Below are 23,770 nucleotides of genomic sequence, written 5' to 3' on the forward strand. Positions count from 1 at the left end.
CACTTCGTCATTTTTCGCGTATAGTTCCAACGATATTCAGCACTTCCACACAAAAAATAAGAAGAAGAAATAATGTTGGTAATGATGGAAAATCCGGAATTCCATCATTCCTCGTGTCATTACTGAACTCGTAAACCTTACACGATCATTAAAAGTGCCATTACTTTTTAGTAATGACACTTTTAATGATCGTGTAAGGGCCGCTAATGAACCATGCCGGTTTTTTGTTGCTGCGATGATATCCGTCCTCTTTGATGGCACTGATTGAATCGTGTGAAGAGTTGATAGTGAGCGTTCTTTGATACGATCACCTCTATTCTGTACTTCAATCGAATCGGATTTTGTAGAGCGAATGTAAAAATTTGCATTCTGTAAATCGATCGAGTGATGATTTTGTATGGTAAATTCGATCTAGCTACAGAATGCAAAATTTCGTATTCGATCGAAACAATCCGATTCGAACAAAATACAGAATCGGGGTGGATAAAACCCATCCTTGGTTACAAACGTGAGTTTATTATACGGATATCTTGTAATAAAATCGAAACACAGGTATTTATATTTAGATGAGATACATTGTCAGATAAACAACGGTTGTAGATTTAAGTTTAATATTAGAATAAGTATTAGATGTATGTGCTCATGTCCCCATATATTAAATAAAATATAAACTGTATAAGGACTAAAAGGAACACAATTAGATTTTGAAACAAATGTAAGAATATGAATTGAATTAGTTTGTATACTTTTCCATGGTGATTTAAAAAAATTATTCTTTTTATGCATGTTTGAATTAAAAGCTTGACGAATTGTGTTCGTTTGAAAGCACACGTAAAAGATAATCGGTTATGATGTTTTATCGTCATTGTTAATATGAATGTAGACAATTCGTTCATTAATTTTAGTCATCATGGACTGCTTTCTTTTCAGAATCTTTCTTGCTTGATTTCTTCTTCTTGGAGGGTGTCTTTTCTGGTTTTTCGGGCTTCTCTGGAGCATCACCTTCTGAAGGATGTCCACCTGCGTGACCGCCAGCCGGTGATTGTGGTGGACCACCGGAAATTGGTCCGCCAGTATTTCCAGCAGTTACCGGTGGGGGACCGCCTGGCGTTGGTCCGGGGCCATACGGCGAGTGTTGATGATGTCCATCGCCAGCCGGACTTCCATGATGTGGATCAGCACCGTAATGGCCCATAGGTCCACCGTGACCTGGACGTGGAGGACAAGGCAAATACTGACCCGGGGGAGGTGGTGCGTACTGTTGGTGATAAGGATAATGGCCGTATTGTGCGTACGATTGGGGATGGGCGCCGTATCCACTGGGTAGATAATATGGACGAGGTGGACCGGCATGTGGATAACCCGGATAGCCCGAGTGGGAAGGCATTCCCGGATGGGGTTGCATGTGTGGTGGCATATGATGACTCGGCGGTGGCGGTGGAGGTCCTTGATGATGCGGCACAGTAACGTTAGGTGGTGCAACATGTGATTCGGCGCTGTGAGTTGGGTATGGGGATGAAGGGGTTGACGTTGGCACTGGAGCAGCGTGATGATGGGGAAGTGGAGCTGAAACGGGCGGCGGCGGTGTAGCTGCAATAGGTGGAATTTCGGGTTTTTGTTCCGGTACGACTGGTGGGTGACCAGTAGCAGCACGATAGTGTTCTGTCAAATAAATAGAACAGAAAAGAAGATTCCATCAAATAAATGATAAAACAAATCTTTAAAAAAAACTACTGAATCCAAATTTTGATTAGCAAATCAGATGCACATGCATTGTTTTGGAGAAAAATGTCAAAACTTCAAAGCACGTAAAACAGATTACTCTAGACCAAACAAAAATACTCACCCGATTGAGGAACAACGGCTGCAACGGGAGGAACGTTTGGTGTTTGATCCACCATAGTTGTTTTATGGTCTACGTGTACTTCTTTCATATCTTCCTGCGGTTTGTGGTCGGCAGTAGCCAGTTTGGTCTCGTCCTCTGCTCCTACTGGCTCTTCTCTGCCATCATGCTTTGTTACGGAACCTGAATCGAGCGGTGGCTTAATTTCAGTTTCTGTATCGGTGCGAGTTTCTTCGATTGGAGCAACCGGACATTCTCCGGCATGATCGTCCTGCTTGACCGCAGCAGGAGCCGCTACAGATGGTTTTTGCTGATCTTCGACAGTTCGTAAGCGTTCTCGTTTTAACATTTCATATTGTCGGTCGACCATTTTTTGGAATGTCTCGTCGTCAACAGCCGGCTTACAGTGCTTTTTTAGTTCATCTTGAAATTGTTCGCTTGACTCGACGAACTTACGTTTCCTTGTATCAAATTTTTCTTCGATCAATTGTAGTTCATGTTGTAATTTCATTTGATGCATAGCCAACGACTGAACTTGTCTTTTAAGAACGAGCATTCTTTGCGTAGTAACGACTGATCGAACGTCAGGAACAACCGCATCAGAAAAAATTTCGTTTATCAAACGATGATTACGCGAAAATCTTGCATATGCAACATGCTTAAAAGAATACCCATCATCTTGATCTTCCTCATCTTCAGCGGGTTGTATATCGATTCGACGGTCCTGCTGACCACTTTTAGAGCTAGAACGAGAAGGCTCATGACCATCACCATCACAACCTGGCTTTGCCTTATTTTTCGCAGTTAAGTATGCTAGATATGCAGGCGAACTGTGGTAAGCTTTCAGATTTTTTTCGTATTCCAACTTTTCTGCTTCATACTCAGTGATGTATTCTTCTTTGTCCTTTTCTGGCAAATCACGCCACTGTTGACCGATAATTTTTCCAACTTCCCACAGTTTCAGGTCCGAGTTAGATGCTTTGATCGAATCCCAAACCTTGCGCGAATATCGCATATAAGGGGTTAAAGGTTTCTCCGGTGCTTTCGGGGGTTTAATAATTTTCGCTTCGGCGGTTGTAGTTGTTTTGCCCAGCTTTTGAGGTGTAAATGCTGGATTTCCCTGTGAACTATGCATAAATGGACTCGACGTGTCAGGTTTACGACTCTCAGAACTAGATCCGGATGGGCGTAATCTTTGCGTTGTCGGGGTTGACACCGGTGAATGTTTGTAGTTGGATGGGAGCGCCATTTTGGATTTCAGATCGGCTGAAACAATATTATTCAACGCAAGATCAGTTCATTGCGAAGTAAATTTCCTGGTAAACTCGACAAATAACATTTTACAAACAATATGGTTTATTCAACAATAAAAACACGTACCGCTAAGTTATGAATTCCAATTTAATGAAGCCTCAAGCTAGTAGTAACAGCCAACACAACACACTCTTGACAGAATAAACTTATTCAATGAATCTCGTGTGTATCTACCAGGTGGGAACCATTGCGGTGTATGATAATGTGAGTTGGTCGAAAAATCGATGAAATCAAATGATCGAGTTGAAAATACACGGAAAATATTCGTTCATATTGACAGCTATAATTTCAGCATGGTCGTTGGGTATTTTTGCAAAAGTCCATTTTAAGACTAGGAATTCTCAGTCTTAAAAGATTCTTCATCATAGCTTCTATCATTAAAATTTTTATTTATTTTTATTTATATTTAAATTACCATTATATGCATCTCACATTTCACGCCCCCAGTCGAGTTTGCGTCGAATCTCGTTTAACATGCAAGTAGATGAAAAATGTCAAACTCGCGCGCTCGGAAGTAGCAAAACTGAACACCTAGATATTTGACATGATATGTTAAATGTGATACCGTGCAGTGGCGTGTCTGAGCTGTAGACTGATTTCTCTCTATGTTGACTGGGTTTGCTACAGGCGAGTTGCTGCTAGAGGATCTCTTCTCAGAACCGCGTTTGAATTCCTTAAACTATTTAAATCTCTACATAAATGTCTGTTTTCTGCACCCATAAGTGAAAACGAACTAAAATTCTAACAAGGAATATAGTTTCGGGAATAATTATTCAAATACTTTCTCTCTTAAAATAATCACGAAATCGACATAACGATATCTTCTGGTGCAAATTGAAACCACGTTCGTGACAATACAATATTTTTCGGATACTGTAAATTTTTAACTTCACAGCTTGTATAATACCGAGTAGATAATATTTGGATTATATTTACGAAATAACACTTCTTTCAATTAAGGTTTCTGTATACGCGAAATGTATGAGAGACATCATTCTCACTAAGATTATTTTTTTTCAAAAAGTTTACTAATAAAAGAACGTAAAGTAATTGGTTGATAACTGGACGCTTCTGCAGAATTGGGCTTGAAAACAGAAATTACTTTAGCGTATTTTCATCTGTTTCGAAGGCACAAAGCACTTTTTTTTTTTTTTTTCAAATAAAATTTTTATTAGGCTCATTTGCTTTAGCTTAACGTGGCCGATTGTCTTGTTGTTAGGGAGAGAGAAAGGGATGCCGTATTACGGGGCGGCATACTCCCCAGTTAGTAAGGGGACATAGGGAGGGTGGGACCTACACAGTATTGAATTGAAATTTGAATACATCATTGGTTTGTGGCATACATCTTTTAGACAAATTTTGCGTTCGATGAATCTTCATGTTTTTCAGCTTGTAGCAATGAAGAGATTATTCTGGATTGGGATGCTTCGTTGGTGTGTTCTGACGTTGATGTGACGTTTTTGGGTAGCTTCCAGCAACTCAGTCAGTTCAAGGCAGGTGCATGCTCCGAAGCATCGTTTACACAGGCCATACTTCCAGCAACGTAAAGAAGAGTGGGGTAGAGCTGTAGACGAGAAAGAGATAGGGAGAGCACTAAATTTGAGCATTGATAGTTTTCAAGAAGTTATAGATGAGAGTCATATAAGGAAGATTTCGAGTTGCCAAGACGTCGCGGACTGGTACGAAGGGTGGTATACCTCGGGCCCGAAGGGAACCTATGAGTTGGGACCTGGCATCACAATACTCGACACATGTCCAAACAACATGTTCGATGTCATGATAACCCTCACCGCAAACGCAGACACCACTCTCAGCGAGCCCCACACGACGGAGATGCGCGCTGAACATATAATGATTAGACATGAGCCTTGACATTACACGAATAAAGTCTCGGCTCACGTCTAACCCCCGGAACCAAGCTTTCGTCGATACCTGTGGGATTATTGAGTGTAACCATCGTCCCAGAGTTCCACTATTCCATGTATTCTGCCAGCTAGCTAGAGTTTTCTGACGACAGCAACTGAAAAATTCATTGAAGCAGATTGGTCTTTCATAGATATCACCTTCTAGTGCGCCCACCTTGGCTAACGAGTCCGCCCTCTCATTGCCCCGTATGGAACAATGTGAGGGGACCCAAACCAAGGTAATCTGGTATGATTTTGCAGATAAAGCACTCAATTGTTCCCGTATTTTCCCCAGGAAATACGGTGAGTGCTTTCCAGGCTTCACTGAACGGAGAGCCTCAATGGAACTGAGACTGTCCGATACAATGAAGTAGTGATCTGTGGGCAGAGTGTCAATGATCTCAAGGGTATACTGAATTGCAGCTAGTTCTGCGACGTAAACTGAAGCTGGATCACTGAGTTTATAGGAAGCGGTGAAATTTACATTGAATATACCGAAGCCAGTGGACCCGTCTAGATATGATCCGTCAGTGTAAAACATTTTGTTACAGTCGACTTCTTTAAATTTATTATTAAAAATTTTTGGGATCTCTTGAGGGCGTACAGGATCCGGGATTCCACAAATTTCTTCTTTCATGGATGTGTCGAAAAACACAGTAGAATTAGAAGTATCCACAAAATGAACACGATTGGGAACAAACGAAGAAGGATTTATATTCTGAGCCATGTAGTCAAAATACAAGGACATAAAACGGGTTTGTGAATTAAGCTCGACGAGCTTTTCAAAGTTTTCTATCACCATCGGATTCAAAATGTCGCATCGGATTAGCAGTCGATATGAGAGATCCCAGAACCTGTTTTTCAACGGTAAGACGCCCGCCAGCACTTCAAGACTCATCGTATGGGTTGATTGCATGCAACCCAAGGCAATACGTAAACAACGATACTGAATTCTTTCCAGTTTAATGAAATGAATATTCGTAGCGGAGCGGAAACAGAAACATCCATATTCCATTACTGACAATATCGTCGTTTTGTACAACCTGATCAGGTCTCCTGGGTGAGAGCCCCACCAAGTTCCGGTTATTGTACGAAGGAAATTGATTCTCTGTAGGCATTTTCGTTTCAAATACCTAATGTGACATCCCCAGGTACCTTTGGAATCGAACCAGACCCCGAGATATTTAAATGTGAAAACCTGAGCTATGGTTTCACCCCCTAGTTGAAGCTGTAATTGCGCAGGTTCTCGCTTCCTTGAAAATACAACCAGCTCAGTTTTCTCCGTAGAGAACTCGATACCCATTTGAAAAGCCCATGTCGACAAGTTGTCGAGGGTATCTTGCAATGGTCCTTGGAGATCGGCAGCTTTGGGTCCTATAATAGACACAACACTGTCGTCGGCAAGTTGTCTTAGCGTGCAAGATGTGTTGATACATTCATCAATGTTATTTACGTAAAAGTTGTATAAAAGGGGGCTTAAGCATGAGCCCTGAGGAAGACCCATGTAACTGAATCGCTTTGTCGTCAAATCACCATGCTCAAAATGCATGTGTTTCTCGGACAATAGATTATATAAAAAGTTGTTCAAAACTGGTGAAAGACCATGCTGATGCAACTTCTCAGATAGAACGTTAATGGAAACTGAATCGAATGCCCCCTTGATGTCGAGGAAAACTGATGCCATTTGTTCTTTACGAGCAAATGCCATTTGAATTTCTGTTGAGAGCAACGCTAGACAATCGTTCGTTCCTTTGCCCCTGCGGAACCCAAATTGTGTACCTGAAAGCAATCCATTTGTTTCGACCCAATTGTCTAGACGGAAGAGAATCATTTTCTCCAACAATTTCCGAATACAGGAAAGCATAGCAATCGGCCGATACGAATTGTGATCGGAGGCTGGTTTTCCAGGTTTTTGAATAGTAATAACTCTCACTTCTCTCCATTCGTGTGGGACAATATTACCCTCGAGGAACTTGTTGAATAAATTCAACAAGCGCCTTTTGGCAGAGTCGGGCAGATTTTTCAACAAGTTGAATTTAATTCTGTCTAACCCCGGGGCTCTATTGTTACACGACAAGAGCGCAAGTGAGAACTCTACCATCGAAAACGGTGTTTCGTTTGTATTCAATGTCGCGACGCGGGATATCTTCTGTTCCGGAACAGAATCAGGACATACTTTCTTAGCGAAATCAAATATCCAGCGGTTAGAATATTCCTCGCTTTCGTTCGCGTGATTTCGATTGCGCATGCGACGGGCCGTATTCCAAAGAGTGCTCATTGCTGTTTCTCTCGTTAATCCGTCAACAAACCTTCGCCAGTAACCGCGTTTCTTAGCTTTAATCAGACTTTTCATTTGAAATTCTAACGCCGCGTATTTCCGATAATTATCTGGAGTTCCGTTCCTTCTAAACGAGATGAAGGCTGAAGCTTTTTTCGTTTTCAGCTCTGAGCACTCTTTGTCCCACCATGGGTTGGGAGAACGCATACTAGTTTGCGCGCTAGGTACTCGTTTCGTCTGAGCTTGAATTGCGGTGTCAAGAATCAAGCCAGCCAAAAATGTATACTCTTCCTCCGGAGGAAGCTCCTGTGATGTTTCTAGTTTCTCAGATATCGAGCTCGCGTAACGTTTCCAATCAATGTTTCGTGTGAAATCGTACGAAACATTGATTGTTTCCGATGGTCTTCCACGGTTGGTGATAGAAACTATGATCGGCAAGTGATCGCTACCGTGAGGATCACAGATTACCTTCCACTTGCAATCTAACTGTAGCGAAGTCGAGCAAAGGGATAAATCCAGCGCACTTGGTTGTGCTGGCGGTCTAGGGTTCCGTGTCATTTCTCCCGTGTTTAGAATTGTCAAATTGAAGTTGTCACACAGATCTTGGATTAACGAAGAACGATTATCATCATATAAGCAGCCCCATCCTGTACCATGCGAGTTAAAGTCGCCTAAAACCAGCCGCGGTGAAGGAAGAAGTTCTATGATGTCTGCAAGCCGACGATGCCCTATCGAGACTCTGGGAGGAATGTAGATAGAAGCTATACATAGATCTTTGCCTTTAATATTAATTTGGCAAGCAACAACTTCAATTCCCGGTGTCGAGGGGAGGTTAATACGATAAAATGAATAGCACTTTTTAATCCCTAAAAGTACCCCTCCATAAGAGTCTTCTCGGTCCAGGCGGATTATGTTAAAATTATGGAAGTCGAGGTTGATGTTAGAAGTAAGCCAAGTTTCACTCAAGGAGAATACATCGCAATTATGAGTATGTATTAAGTGTTTGAAAGAATCAAGTTTTGGGATGATACTTCTGCAATTCCACTGAAGCACAATGATCATATCTTCGATTCTCAGTGGTAAATTATCCATCAAAAGATACGATCGCTGCAAGGAGGGGCCATTGTTCAGTCAACTGTTTTAAAAATGTCCTTACTGTTGGCAGTAGAGCAGTTAGGAAGCTTTTCAGAGGATCAGTAATATTGAAGGCTGTTAATATCCAGTCCACGATATCAGAAAATTTCAATAATCCAGCGTTTGTTGGATTTTCTGGTTGTGCTTTGGGGTCATTCGGGTTTTTTGGTGCCCCAGGAAGTGCTGGGTACTCCTTATCATCCCTAAGTTTTTTGAACCCAGGAGGTGTTTGCTTCGGTTTTGAGTCAGCACTTTTTGTTTCCGTTTGGTTCTTTTGTGACGAAGAGGACAGTCTGAGGCCTTTACGAGGAAGCTTGGGAGAAGCCAGATTTTGTCTTTTCCTGCTTCCTTCAACCTGTGTGTAGGAAGGTCCTTCGCCTGGGTCGTCAGAGGTATCCTCTTCAACTGGCAAGATTGCAAACGGGTTCTCAGGGGTCGATGGAGTGGTTCTTTTTAAGATTTCCGCATAAGAACGTTTGGAACGTTCTTTCACGGATCGCTTCAATTTCTCCGCACGCTGTATGTACGTAGGGCACACCGAAAGATCATGAGGATTCTCCCCGCAGTAGCAACACTTTTCCACTGCTCTTCTGCAGAGATCGTCCTCATGGGCCTCTCCGCATTTGCCGCATCGCAGTTTGTTGCAACAATAGGTTGCCGTATGACCTAGCTGTTTGCAGCTTGTACAATGCATTACCCGCGGTACATACAGCCGAACAGGTAGACGAACTCCACTCACTACCAAATAATTTGGAAGTGCAGATCCGGCAAAAGTCACGCGAAATGAGTCCGATTGGTAAAATTTACCATCTATCGATTTGGAGTGCAATTGCTTGCACTCCAAAATTTTCACTGATTGAAGGTCGGGGTTTTTGAAACGGCCTACCCCGTCCTTCATCAGATCGTCGATTGTCAGACTTTCGTCACGAACCACACCGTCGATCTCCACCACATGAGACGGGACGTACACGCGGTACTCCTTCGTGAACAACTCGCTGGTAGCAATCTCGTTTGCTTGCTTCAGGTCGGACACAACAACGCGTAACTTGTTTGGCGAAACCTTATCTATTGTTTTTATTGCCGAGAAATGTTTTTCCAGGTCCCGAGCAATATTTAAAACTCTGAGAGACTTTAATTTGGGCCGGAAGTATACCACCCACGGACCCCTCGAGCCATCGTCCTGGTAAACTTTTTGGCGAGCAGGCAATATCTTAGAGGGAGATGGAGGCATCGGAGAGGGAGATGGCATTGGAGAGGGAGATGGTATCGGAGGGGGAGATGGCATAGGAGGGGTAGATGGCATCTCGGAAGCAAACTCAGCCTCTAAATGTTCTTCGTTCATTCGTTCAGCTTCGCCCTCCTCCGAGACACCCCCACTGTCATCAATATTCATATTTAAAGTGCGGGAGTAAAGAAGTCTCCCGCACTTGAAATGAGAAAGAAAGAAATAAAATGAAAAGAAAATATATGAATAGTAAAAGTTGAAAGAAAAAGTTTGAGAAAATACTTAACAGTATGTCACGGTAAGCTGTTAGGTGAGTTGCTCCTTCACTCCTTCGTTGTGCTTCAGCGTGACCTTGACTCAGGATTTGGCTGCTGCGATGCGGGTAGCAAACAATAGAAATAACTGCTGCCCGAGGATAGCACAATAGCGTCTACTGTCGATACCGATACAAAACCGGTGCACAGACAGAACTCACTTGCGGGGATGCTACTTTTTATCACTTTTATTTAATGCCTATACTACAGCCTCTGCTGTGATAGGCACCTTCGTCTTACCGATGTCGATTGTTAAAAAAAACGCGTGTGCTCACTTCGAACATTCGGTTACGAATGGCACAAAGCACTTGTTGAATGTTTCAACCAAGTATCTTAAGGCAACGTCGGAAAGGTTAAAACATATTTAATGCTTCACCATTGCAAGAAGCTCTATTATTTATTGTTTCATCAAAATGTGTCTTAGTAATGTCATCTTTTAACAAAACTTGTGTCAAAATATGCTCGTAATTCCATGAGACATAAATATGCACACTTGAATTTTTTCTCGAATCTCGGCAAAATTAAAACAACTGAGATTATCCGTTTGACAAGTAATTTGCATTCACCCAGATTTTCGGTTTGGGAAAGACTATAAAGTACCGAGATCTTCGTCGTTTTTGGAAAGAAATTATCGAAGTTATTGGTGTTCATGCATGCGAGTTATTGCAGAAATTCGGACCTTTTCAGTAGGCCCGGAAAATCGAAGATTTAAACTTGTTTCTGTCTTTCTTATATAGAAAGGCTATACAATCACTGTGAAAACCGAATTTTGAACCGAGGTTCGAAAGGTCGAATGTCATATACAATTCGAATCAGCTCAACGAATGGACAAATGTCTGTATGTGTGACAAATATTGTCACTCATTTTTCTCGGAAATGGCAGAACCGATTTTCACAAACTTAGATTCAAATGAAAGGTCTTAACGACGACACGACCTGACACTCCGAAGAAAAAACTATACATAAAATGGTCTGCTAGCGGTTCACCGCCAGTTACCACATATATAGAAACCCCTTGATAATGATAAAAAAATCTTATCGGGCAACACTGTTTAAGTTGCATTGAAATAGTTACCAAGGAGCCCCAGAATAAAAAACAATTTGAGAATTTCAGGAAGCAAATTAAGCTGAAATAAAAAGTTGTAAATCAATCTTATATTATAGAGAATTCATTCATATTTTAGTGATTCGGGCATTATTACTTCAACAAGAAAACTCAGTTACTCCCCAAGAAATGAAAAACAGGAAAGAAAAATTTCTAAATATATTTTTTAGATAAAACAAGATACCCATAAACACCATTCGTGCGTTTTCTGTTTCATGTTTTTATGTAGCAAAAATATTAAATGGCCATGTCGTATTCCAAAACTTAAAAATTTCGTTCGTCGTACATTTTCAGTAATATTGCTTTTGATTCGACGACTCCAGTTTAAGCAAACTACAGCGATTTGTTTTCAAAATCTTGCCATCTTCTTTTGCGTATGTGACGGACCCGTTCCATTAAATTTGAATCCACGGTGCCACTTCGATAAATTCTAAAGAGCGACTCAAAAACTATTCTAATAAATTAAGGAATTACCTGTTGACCGAATGATATGCTGTTTTTAAAAGATGCAACATGAGTAAATGTATGTGAATGGAATGCATATATGATGGATATCGCACAAATATATTAATAATATCAATAATTATACCTTTTTTATATATGTAAAAATAGATGAAAATATTTTAAGAGCGCAAAGTTAAACATTCTATCGCAACTTCATACTACATGACAATTTAATGATTCGGAACACTCGGTATTATGCTTTTATGAGAAAGATAGTAGTTAGCTTGGCGAGCTTAGTTTCAGTTATACTCTCAATAACACTGATGGTTTCAGATGCTGGAGTTAATTTTATAAGAACTTCTTGAGAATTTATCAATGATTTTTTATATAGCAATTTTCAGCAGATAACAATTCACACCAGAATGGTCCATCCACTTTTATTAGAATGGTACTTTTCTATTTGTAGCTGCGCAAAGCAAACTACAGCGATTTGTTTTCAAAATCTTGCCATCTTCTTTTGCGTATGTGACGGACCCGTTCCATTAAATTTGAATCCACGGTGCCACTTCGATAAATTCTAAAGAGCGACTCAAAAACTATTCTAATAAATTAAGGAATTACCTGTTGACCGAATGATATGCTGTTTTTAAAAGATGCAACATGAGTAAATGTATGTGAATGGAATGCATATATGATGGATATCGCACAAATATATTAATAATATCAATAATTATACCTTTTTTATATATGTAAAAATAGATGAAAATATTTTAAGAGCGCAAAGTTAAACATTCTATCGCAACTTCATACTACATGACAATTTAATGATTCGGTACACTCGGTATTATGCTTTTATGAGAAAGATAGTTAGCTTAGCGAGCTTAGTTTCAGTTATACTCTCAATAACACTGATGGTTTCAGATGCTGGAGTTAATTTTATAAGAACTTCTTGAGAATTTATCAATGATTTTTTATATAGCAATTTTCAGCAGATAACAATTCACACCAGAATGGTCCATCCACTTTTATTAGAATGGTACTTTTCTATTTGTAGCTGCGCAAAGCAAACTACAGCGATTTGTTTTCAAAATCTTGCCATCTTCTTTTGCGTATGTGACGGACCCGTTCCATTAAATTTGAATCCACGGTGCCACTTCGATAAATTCTAAAGAGCGACTCAAAAACTATTCTAATAAATTAAGGAATTACCTGTTGACCGAATGATATGCTGTTTTTAAAAGATGCAACATGAGTAAATGTATGTGAATGGAATGCATATATGATGGATATCGCACAAATATATTAATAATATCAATAATTATACCTTTTTTATATATGTAAAAATAGATGAAAATATTTTAAGAGCGCAAAGTTAAACATTCTATCGCAACTTCATACTACATGACAATTTAATGATTCGGTACACTCGGTATTATGCTTTTATGAGAAAGATAGTAGTTAGCTTAGCGAGCTTAGTTTCAGTTATACTCTCAATAACACTGATGGTTTCAGATGCTGGAGTTAATTTTATAAGAACTTCTTGAGAATTTATCAATGATTTTTTATATAGCAATTTTCAGCAGATAACAATTCACACCAGAATGGTCCATCCACTTTTATTAGAATGGTACTTTTCTATTTGTAGCTGCGCAAAAAATGAACCAGTTCTTTTAAAGAAATCTATAAAATTTCATCGAAATGCAGCGAAAAATGGTCCAGAGTTCTGAAAGATCAAATGTACCTTCCAGCGGGCCGGTCTTTCAGTGGATCCGTTTTATGTGAAAGTATCAATTTGATGTCCAACCTTTCCTTTTTTGTCTCAGTTAAGCTTTTATTTGTTCCGAGCGATAGAATACCGCCAATATTACCTAAGTATAGAGCGAATCTAATCTTTGAATATTTTCGAATACATTAATTTGTATTTGCAAAACACTTCCTTTCGAGGCAGTCGGTAAACTCACTTTCATTCTTCGTGATAAAATACCCGATTTAAAAATTAAGATTCGGAGTATGTTTTGTTTACATTCTTCATGTTTTCAATACACAGTAACCAATGTTATGGCAACCGTTATTTAAAATCAACAATTTATTAACTTGCCAGTTTCAATTTTTTTTTAAACAATATCGCTTTGACATTACCAGCTACTGAGGGGTAGTTAAATTTGTGATACAGTGTTGAAAAGCGAGTGGCAGGTCGGTTCAATGCATAGGGCGTTGGTCTTACAAACCAGTTGTCGTATGTTCGAGCACCGAACTGAAAGGATTCGTAGTGTCAGTAGAATTGTAGCACTAGCCATGCAATGGTTCTGTACACTCTGAATCGGATGCGAAGTTTGTTGGAACAGAAGGTCAAATTCCGCTACAGGAATGTAATACTGAGGCTTTTTTAGGTCGTTTCGTCGGTCTTATGTTTCCATACAAAGTACCCGAATTTCATTTGAATCCGACTTCCAGGGTGATATTCACCAAATATGTGATAATAATGTCACGCACTTTTCTCGGAGATGGCTGAACCGATTAGTACAGTACAGACATTTTCCAATCTCCAACTGAGTCGAATGATATAGAACACTAGGGGTTTCCGATGCTCCGTTCGAAAGTCGGTTATTCCAGCATTTTTGTTACCTTTCTATAGAGAAAAGCAAATAGGTTTGACGGATACGTCGCTTCAACGATCATATCAATAGTAGCTTTAAAATGAGTTTAAGTTTGCTGAAATCGGTTAAGCCATTTACGAGAAAAAATTCTATATTTACATATTAATTTACAATTCATATCTCCGGAACCGAAAGCGTCATCCAATTGATCTTCAAACTTGATTCACAAGTCAGTAGAAGCTTTCAAACAAGGCTAGGTTTGTTGATATCGACTAAGTAATCATCGAGAGAAGTGAGCGCATAAAAAAGGGCGGCTTGTCGGTTACGTCACTTATACGATCATATTTCCGGAAACTCCGAGAAAATTGAGCGTATAAAATAAATCTTCGAAAGGTGCACATACACACATATGCACATACACACATATGCACACACACTTACATTTTCCGATCATGTCGAGCTGAGTCGAATGATATATAAAACTAGGGGTCTCCGAGGCTCCGATCGAAAGTCGGGAACTGAAAACTCCTATGTTTATCTTGTATTTTAAATCTGTTATAACAAACAGTCGAATATTTGGCAAGATTTCGGCGATAATTTCGGTAATTTCTATTTCAATAATCGAAAATCTCGGAAATGTATTCGCACAACACTGAAAATCTTGGTCAATGCAAATTATCTGTCAGATATCGAGATCGTCGGTTGTTTTACAGTTTGCCGAGCACTCGTCAGCTAAAATCGCGCAAAGGTTTCCAAAAACTCGGAGGAATATTTTAGTGTGCATGCCATTCTTAAACTTTGTCCGGACGCGCCTTACGGTTCGAGGTTGAAACGAGGTGAAGCAAAAAAAAAAAAAAAACGTAAAGATTATTCTAAATTGAGCACCAAACTATTTTAATTAGGACTACACACAAAATAATATTATTGTACCAATAAAAACGTTCAACCTTGTTATTAAAAGGTTTCAAAAAATCAACCAGAAAAACTTTTAAAATAACTGTAAAATTTTACAGTTGAAAATTTTTCTGATTTCGAAACAATTGAATTTAAAGGTATACACTTTGGAAATAACAACGATAATACTTTTGAACAACCAAGCAACACTGAATCGGTACGGTCGTTATCAAGAAAGATATTGTCGCTGCAGCACTAATCTGCAATTCTTTTTTTTTTTTTTTTTTTTTTTTTAAATAACTATTCATTGGAATATGAGTTAAAATTAAATTATTAAGATTTAAATTGGGTGTTCAGCCACAAGTGGTGACTTTTCAGCCCTGTTATATATATATATATATATATATATATATATATATATATATATATATATATATATATATATATATATATATATATATATATATATATATATATATATATATATATATATATATATATATATATATATATATATATATATGATTTGGTTATTACCATGAAGACATTATTTGCTTCCGCAATTCTGAGATTATTGTGTAGGGAAAATTCTAAACCTACTTGTATTGTGTAATGGGGAAAAGGAACTTATATACTAACTTACTAACTAATACAGAGAGCGAATCGATTCAATTGAAGATTGCATCGATTTTTGTCGGAATTTGCTTATAATATTATGTGACATTACATCTAATGGTTCTATATTTGTGAGTCTGTGTAACTCATTTGTACTAAACCAGGGAGGACGCTTCAGAATCATTTTCAGAATTTTATTCTGAATCCTTTGAAGCGTTTTCTTCCTGGTGGAACAACAACTTGACCAAATTGGTACCGCATAAAGCATGGCTGGTCTGAAAATTTGTTTATAAATTAACAGTTTGTTTTTTAGACAGAGCTTAGAATTTCTGTTTATAAGAGGATATAAACATTTAATATATTTATTACACTTTGCCTGGATTCCTTCAATGTGATCCTTGAAAGTGAGTTTTTTGTCATACGTTAAACCTAAGTATTTAGCTTGATCAGACCATGTCAATTCCAAGCCATTCAATTTAAGAATGTGATTATTGTTTGGTTTAAGAAAAGAAGCTCTTGGCTTGTGAGGAAAGATAATTAATTGCGTTTTTGCTGCATTTGGTTTAATTTTCCATTTTGACAGATAATCACTGAAAATATTTAAACTTCTTTGTAGGCGACTGCAGATCACTCTTAGATTTCTACCTGTGGCTAACAGACTTGTGTCGTCACAGAATAGCGATTTCTGACAACCAACGGGTAGATTTGGAAGATCAGAAGTGAAAATATTATACAAGATTGGAGCTACGCTCGAACCCTGCGGAACACCGGCTCGTACGGGTAGCAATTCAGATTTACAATTCTGATAGCTAACCTGAAGAGTACGATCAGTTAAATAATTTTGAATCATTTTGATCAAATAAATAGGAAACTGGAAATCGGACATTTTTGCTATTAAACCTTTGTGCCAAACACTGTCGAATGCTTTTTCTATGTCTAGAAGAGCAACTCCAGTGGATAACCCAGAAGATTTATTTGATTTTAGCATGTTCGTTACTCTGACAAGCTGATGAGTAGTTGAATGTTCATGACGAAATCCAAACTGCTCTGGTAAAAAAATTGAATTCTCATTTATATGAGTCATCATTCTCAACAAGATAATTTTTTCAAAAAGTTTACTGATAGAAGAAAGTAAGCTAATTGGGCGATAACTTGATGTTTCTGCTGGGTTTTTATCAGGTTTTAGGATAGGAATTACTTTAGCGTTTTTCCATCTTTTTGGGAAGTAAGCTAATGAAAAACACTTGTTGAAAATTTTAACCAGGAGTCTCAAGGCAACATCGGGAAGATTTTTAATAAGAATATTAAAAATTCCATCATTACCAGGAGCCTTCATGTTTTTGAGTTTCCTAATAACTAATTTAATTTCATCAAAATTCGTCTCAATAATGTCATCGTGTGATAACACTTGGGTTGAAATATGATCATATTTCAGTGAGACTTCATTTTCAATAGGACTCACAACGTTTAAATTAAAATTGTGAACACTCTCGAACTGCTGAGCAAGTTTTTGAGCTTTTTCACCATTTGTAAGAAGTATTTGATTTCCTTCCTTGAGAGCAGGAATTGGTTTCTGAGGTTTCTTAAGAACCTTAGAAAGTTTCCAGAAAGGTTTAGAATATGGTTTAATTTGTTCAACTTCTTTAGCGAAATTTTCATTTCGCAAAAGAGTAAATATATGTTTAATTTCTTTTTGTAAATCCTTAACTATGTTTTTCATAGCAGGATCACGAGAACGTTGATATTGTCGTCGCCGAACATTCTTCAACCGAATGAGCAGTTGAAGATTGTCATCGATGATAGGAGAATTTAATTTAGTTTGAGCTTTGGGAACTGAAAGATTTCTAGCTTCGATAATATAATGATTCAAATTGTCAATTGCTGTGTCGATGTCCGCAGAATTTTCTAAAATAGTTTCATGATCCACATGATTTTCAATGTGAGATCTGTAATCCAACCAATTAGCTCTATGATAGTTGAAAATAGAACTAATTGGATTAATTATAGCTTCGTTGGAAAGTCTGAATGTTACTGGAAGATGATCTGAGTCAAAGTCAGCATGAGTAATCGGTTCACTACAAATGTGACTTTGATCTGTTAGAACCAGATCAATTGTAGACGGGTTTTTCACGGAAGAGAAACAAGTAGGATTACTGGGATGAAGAACTGTGAAGTAACCAGCTGAGAGTTGATTATGAAGTATTTTACCATTACTGTTATTTTGCCTACAATTCCACTGGACATGCTTAGCATTTAAGTCCCCTATTACGAAAAATTTCGATCGATATCTTGTAAGTTTTTGCAAATCGCCTTTAAAGAAATTTAATTGTTCGCCGGTGCATTGGAATGGCAAATATGCTCCAGCGATGAAATAAATTCCATGAATGGTTTCAACTTCGATTCCCAAGCTTTCAATAACTTTAGTATTGAAAGAAGGTAAAATTCGATGTTTAATTTGCCGTTGGACAAAAATGGCAACTCCACCACCCATTCCAGTAGACCTGTCAAATCGATGAACCACATAATGTGGATTACTTTTCAATTTTACATTTGGTTTAAGAAAAGTTTCTGTCACAATGGCAATATGAATTTTGTGAACTTTGAGAAAATTATAAAATTCATCTTCACTCGATTTCAAAGATCGAGCATTCCAATTTAAAATATTCAAATAATTATTTAACATCACTGTTAAATTTTAAATTCATTATAATATTATTTGCAAATTTCCATCCGATTTGAAATGCTTCAAAAAGTGATGAAGTTGAATTCATTTGGATGATCATTTGAAAAAGTTGATCTTGTAGGTAGATCATTTTATTTTCAGTTATATCGCCTAAATCGACTTCATTTAAAGAAGCGAATGGCATTGAAGGAATATTTGTAGGTAGACTGCCATTAGAAGAAGATGATTTGGCCGGTCTACCTATTAATAAATTGTTTTCGTTAGAAGAAGAACTGCAAGGCGGTCCTGTGTTTTGATTATTTACATTAGAAGAAATAGGTGATAGATTTCTACCTAATATACCAGCATAACTGACATTAGAAGAAGATGATGACGAGGTCGATCTACCTGTCAATGAATTGTTTTCGTTAGAAGACGAATTGGCAGGCGTACCTGTTTTTTGTTTCGAAGAAATCAGTGCCGAATTAGGCGTGGCATTTGTAACGGTTTTCTGATTTTCAGGTATGTTCTGTAAATTTAAGGTCGTTGATTTGACTTGTTGTCGAAGCGAACGAGCGTTTAAAATTTTTTCCCTGACAGGACATTTCAAATAATTGGATTTATGATTTCCATTGCAATTTGAACATGAAAATTTATCAGTGGTTTCATTCGTTGGACAATCGTCTTTCGAATGCGATTTACCACAATTCAAACACCGTATATCCATATGACAATTTTTGGTTCCATGACCGAAGCCTTGGCAACGACGACATTGCGTTAAGTTTGCAATACGATTATGCCGTTTATAATGTTCCCAATGAATTTTAATGTGGGAAATGAAACGTACATTTTCTAAAGTTTTCAAATTGTTTACATCACTTCGATTGAAGTGTATTAGGTAAAGTTCATGGGAAATTCCAGAGCGTGGTTTAGAAGTACCATTCGCTCTTTTTTTCATAAGTATTACTTGGGAAGGGGCAAAACCAAGCAATTCTTTTAGTTCATTTTTAATTTCATCAATACTTTGATCATTTGATAATCCTTTCAAGACAGCCTTGAAGGGTCTGTCTGATTTTATATCATATGAATAAAATTTATGAAGTTTCTCGGACAAATATCGAATAAGACGTTCGTAATCTTCCAATCCATCCACCAAGACTCGACATTCTCCTCTTCGTCCGATTTGAAATGAGACTTTTACTTCCGGGAGAAAAGTAGAAAGCTCAGTACGGAATGCTTTGAAGTCGGAAATCATCACCGTCACTGGTGGCATAGATTGATGTTTCTTCCCAGAACGACAAGCGTCCATTTTGGGAATTTTTGAAGAATTTTCTTCTATGTCGCTACAATCGGATTCAGGAAGAATCTCGTAAATATTGTTAGATGGCATAGAATCAACGGAAGGGAAATCCGTCCGTTGTCTTTTATTTTTACATTCAGATTCTATAAGATCGTGAATGTTATTAGAAAAATGTTGAATAACGGATTGTGATTTATTCCGTATTGAATTATTTTTAGCCTTAGGCTTGTTGCCTTTCCGGTTGGACGCAGGCATTTTTGAAATTAATGAAATTTTAAATTAAATTAACTAGGCTAAATTAGTCTTCGATTAGACTCCTAGCTAGCCTTAAAAAAGGCTGATTAATTTCTTAGTCACTCTAATATCACTCTTTGTATCACTTAGTCACTCTAATATCACTCTTTGTATCACTTAGTTAGTGATTCAGGTAGCCTTGAAAAAGACTGAAGCCTTGAATCAATGAAACTCTAGGTAGCCAGAAAAAAATTCCAGGAGCCAAGAGCTGTACGCGTGCGGTGCGAACGACTGTTCAACACCGACTGACTAATCTGCAATTCGCTGGACAGTCCAGCGCAGCGACGTTGCCGAGCGACGTCAGTTGAACTGCCATTTCCTATACATCAACTGACAGAATCATGTTACTTTATACATATTTTGTTGTCTTGTTTATGAACCACGTGATTCAACATAAATGAATACATTATCTTGCCTCCATAGCACATAACGATGGAATATTACTTTCTGTATGCGCGTAAAGTTGATAATGTATGTTTGGGAATCAATGGGTTTGACACTGAACGTTACAAAGGAGTGAATTTTCGTACAATTATGAATGATTAATATATCGCATGGCAGTCTACATACCATTGGGGCACAGTGAATTTCGCTGGAGCAACATAATCAGGCGAGAGAGACGTCGCTTCCGATTTTTATCTGCATGCACAATACTCTTATAGGCATAAGCATTGGCGGAGGAGCTCCTCTTTGTCCCTGTCTCTTTATAGTTCAGGTTTGCTAGAACTCCATCTTCACTGAAAATTATAAACAAAAATCGTCGCGAACCACAACCGAGAACATCGGAAGCTTTCCTTGTTTTTGGAGAGTTGCATCGAAACATGGAAAAAGACGGTATCAAAATGATCAAGAGTTTGAAACCCCTTTTAGTGGACATGGACACGTATCTGCATAAAGCAATACTCAATACTAAGCTGACGGTGAAACGATATGCTGATGAAAAATTCACTTATTCATTGTATTGCCTAAAAATTAAAGAAATGAACGATGAAGAGCACGGCTATGCTGCCATCCAAGAACCACAGTATTGCGTTGAAATTGGAAATCACGAAAAACCTGTTATTTCAAATGTTCTACTATTTGCATCAAACGCAGATAGCTTTTGTATTATTATGAGCACACTATCATTCCAACAAAAACATGATCTTGATTGAAAAGAATAACGTTTTTTACTCAAAACAGAACCACTTTTGAAATAACAGTTTTTCAACTGAAACCATCGATCTTCTTATATCAATCAACGATATTTTTTGTGTGTATATGTCATGTTAGTTGTTAGATATACGAACCGACTTCGACTATACCTGTCTCGAGATTCCGGCTCCGAAAGTACCGGAATAGTGATCATAATCTTCAACATCGTTAATGCTTCTCAGAGATTGGCTAACCCGAATTTTTAAAAACTGAGATTGGAATGAATGGTCTTGTGGTTTCATAGATAGCTATTGAATTTTATCCGGATCCGACTTTCGGATCCGGAATAACAAGACAGGACGCTGTCTTACAAGTCAGTTGTCGTATATTCGATTCTTAGTGTCAGTAGGATCATAGTACTAGCAATGCAATGTTTCGTACGATATGAGTCGAATGCGAAGTCTGTTTAAATAGAAAGGCCAAATTCCACTAAAGATATGCCAAGACTGCTTTTTTTTAGTTGATGCTCAAGCAAACTTTTTTGATTTATTTCAGGAGTCAAACGGAAGTATTTTGAAGAATATTACAGTGTTATGAGTGATATGGGCAAGGTATCATCAAACCACTAGGTGGATTGAAACAGGTTTTTCTATATGTGTCGGAATTAAATAAATAACTATTAAACATTTCATTCGTTTGAGGTATATTTTTTTTGTATAATTCGTATACGAAAGGTTAGTAATTGTCTCATTCGTACGAAATAAAGTTCAATGACCTTTATTCAACCTTGGATAACAAAAGCTGAAGGAATAAAAAATCATTGCAAATTAGTATGAAAATTCTTCAGTAACTTTACCTTTCATCTCAAGAGTTGCAATACATTTAGGTGTGGCCAATATGGAGTCGAGAATGAATATGCAATTGAGGGCCTCTGTGAAAAAAAATCTACTGATAATAAAAAAAATCCTGAAAAATATGCTAATTAATTCGATTTAAGATATTGATGTAGGCTAAGGGAAATTCTAATAAATCTTTGAGGGACGATCCCGGAAAATTACAAGCCATAACTAGGAAATTATTTCGGATTAGAAAAAAGTGATATTTTAAAGCTTTCAATTTATCATTTTTTGTTTTTTTTTATCAGACACCTTATCAACTATAATACTTTTGAGCCTTAGTTTTATTCAAAAAAGTGCTATAAATTACTGCTGCGATTGTAACTATCAATCCTTATTGCTGCCGTCATATTACTAATATATGTAGGTACAATGGCAAAATGCCATAAGATTCGGTTCATTGGAACAATTTTATTGCAAAGTTAAGGTTTCGTATGGTAACACCCAACTCTCATGTGTATGGAATATCCTAATAAATTTGCTTTGAAAATCCATTGCTTATTGGAAGAATATTCCGAGTACTGGGGGCGGTAGACCATGTATTTTTGATGAGTTTAATCTTGGACGAATCTATTTTCCACTCTGCGTTTTCGTCCAGGACCACCAGCAAAATTTGCTACAGCCATTGCCATTCTGTGCTTTGCCTCTTGGGCACCTGAATAACCCCTGGAAAGTCCGAAATCGACGGTTCTCTTGGAGTTTTCCAAATCATCTCTGGCACGCATTATAGTTTGTCCGTATCTAGTAATCAAATCAATCAACACGTCTTCCGGCTGGTCTTCCATATTGTCATCGAAACTTTCGTAGTTTTTAATTGGGACTGTGTGTAAGCATAAAATGAGCTTCACTGCCATTGCCAAGAACACACACACGAAACACCATATGTTTGATGAGAGCATTACTATTGAGCTTTATTTTCCGGTGAATTTGAGCCTTGAACAGTTAAACGATTGTCACTTGAAAATTTTTATCACTTTACTCCTAGTGCTTCTTAGTTCAGAAATGCAAAAAATTGTATTACCATATGGATATGTAAATTGCTTAGAAGAAAATGTTATGTACAGCACGTGTTCGCTTCGCAATTATCAGTGCAATGTTCGGTTTTATTCCCATGTTATTTATACCTCATCAATCTTAAGCAAACCATGTCTACACAACTCTACAGGTTGTGGCATATACAATAAATAATAAAAACCACAGTCTTATCTAAAAGTAAATGCACCCATGGACCTGCGCAGAATCATTTCATGGTGAGAAAAGGTAAAATATCCCCGTAACGAGAAAACAGATGTTATCCTTAAAACACCGTTTGAACGGGGTGGGGGAGTAATTTTAATAAATTTATATGATTTTAATTCATTCATTTGCATATTCGAATCGTTTCATTTTATTGCCTTTGACAAACGGCCATTTAATACCTACGGGATATAGGCATGGTGATTCACAAGGTCATCTGAATATCGCCAGCCCACCGAAGAGAGAATCGAAATGATTGTATCTTAATGTTGTTAGCAATTTTCCCTGACACCACAAGCCTATTAACGTACTGTAAACCAGAGTGGTTTCACACGTAGGAGTCTTTTTTTTCGTTGAACCCTCCATGCGTAATTCAATTGATTTAACATCAATAGACTTGCACACAGTTTATTTCAATAGAATGACATACATATGTTTCAAGCTTTTCTAGAATACCGAGTTATCTTAATAGTGTGAAATATAAAATAGTAAAATTAGTGCGACAATGTACAACAGCAAAGCGAAAATTCGAATAGAATGCACTTTTTTTTATCTTTGAGTCATTGAGTATAGTACATATT

At 37.7% G+C, this 23,770-nt stretch overlaps 2 protein-coding genes across 2 annotated transcripts; both read right to left on the bottom strand.

The window, feature by feature from the left end:
• Positions 1 to 542: 542 nt before the first annotated feature.
• Positions 543 to 3,328, bottom strand: LOC131435421 (SWI/SNF-related matrix-associated actin-dependent regulator of chromatin subfamily E member 1). The gene is made up of 3 exons (XM_058603284.1): positions 3,224 to 3,328; positions 1,847 to 3,109; positions 543 to 1,662 (listed from the first exon to the last, which is right to left on the bottom strand). Exons 2-3 carry the CDS (start codon positions 3,090 to 3,092, stop codon positions 902 to 904), a joined length of 2,007 nt encoding a protein of 668 aa, XP_058459267.1. The 5' UTR covers positions 3,093 to 3,109; positions 3,224 to 3,328; the 3' UTR covers positions 543 to 901.
• An 18,830-nt stretch (positions 3,329 to 22,158) lies between these two features.
• LOC131438088 (diuretic hormone class 2) lies at positions 22,159 to 23,103 on the bottom strand. The gene has a single exon (XM_058607886.1). The coding sequence runs from the start codon at positions 22,850 to 22,852 to the stop codon at positions 22,508 to 22,510; it is 345 nt and encodes a 114-aa protein (XP_058463869.1). The 5' UTR covers positions 22,853 to 23,103; the 3' UTR covers positions 22,159 to 22,507.
• Positions 23,104 to 23,770: the final 667 nt, after the last annotated feature.

The sequence above is a fragment of the Malaya genurostris genome, chromosome 3, assembly GCF_030247185.1.
Source record: "Malaya genurostris strain Urasoe2022 chromosome 3, Malgen_1.1, whole genome shotgun sequence".
NCBI lineage: Eukaryota > Metazoa > Arthropoda > Insecta > Diptera > Culicidae > Malaya > Malaya genurostris.

Bases quoted from the DNA above. Each gene is read 5' to 3' on its own strand.
- LOC131435421 (XM_058603284.1), bottom strand. From the start codon at position 3,092: ATGGCGCTCCCATCCAACTACAAACATTCACCGGTGTCAACCCCGACA. The intron at 1,663-1,846 runs GTGAGTATTTTT...TTTATTTGACAG, and splicing joins AGCCGTTGTTCCTCAATCGG to AACACTATCGTGCTGCTACT.
- LOC131438088 (XM_058607886.1), bottom strand. From the start codon at position 22,852: ATGCTCTCATCAAACATATGGTGTTTCGTGTGTGTGTTCTTGGCAATG.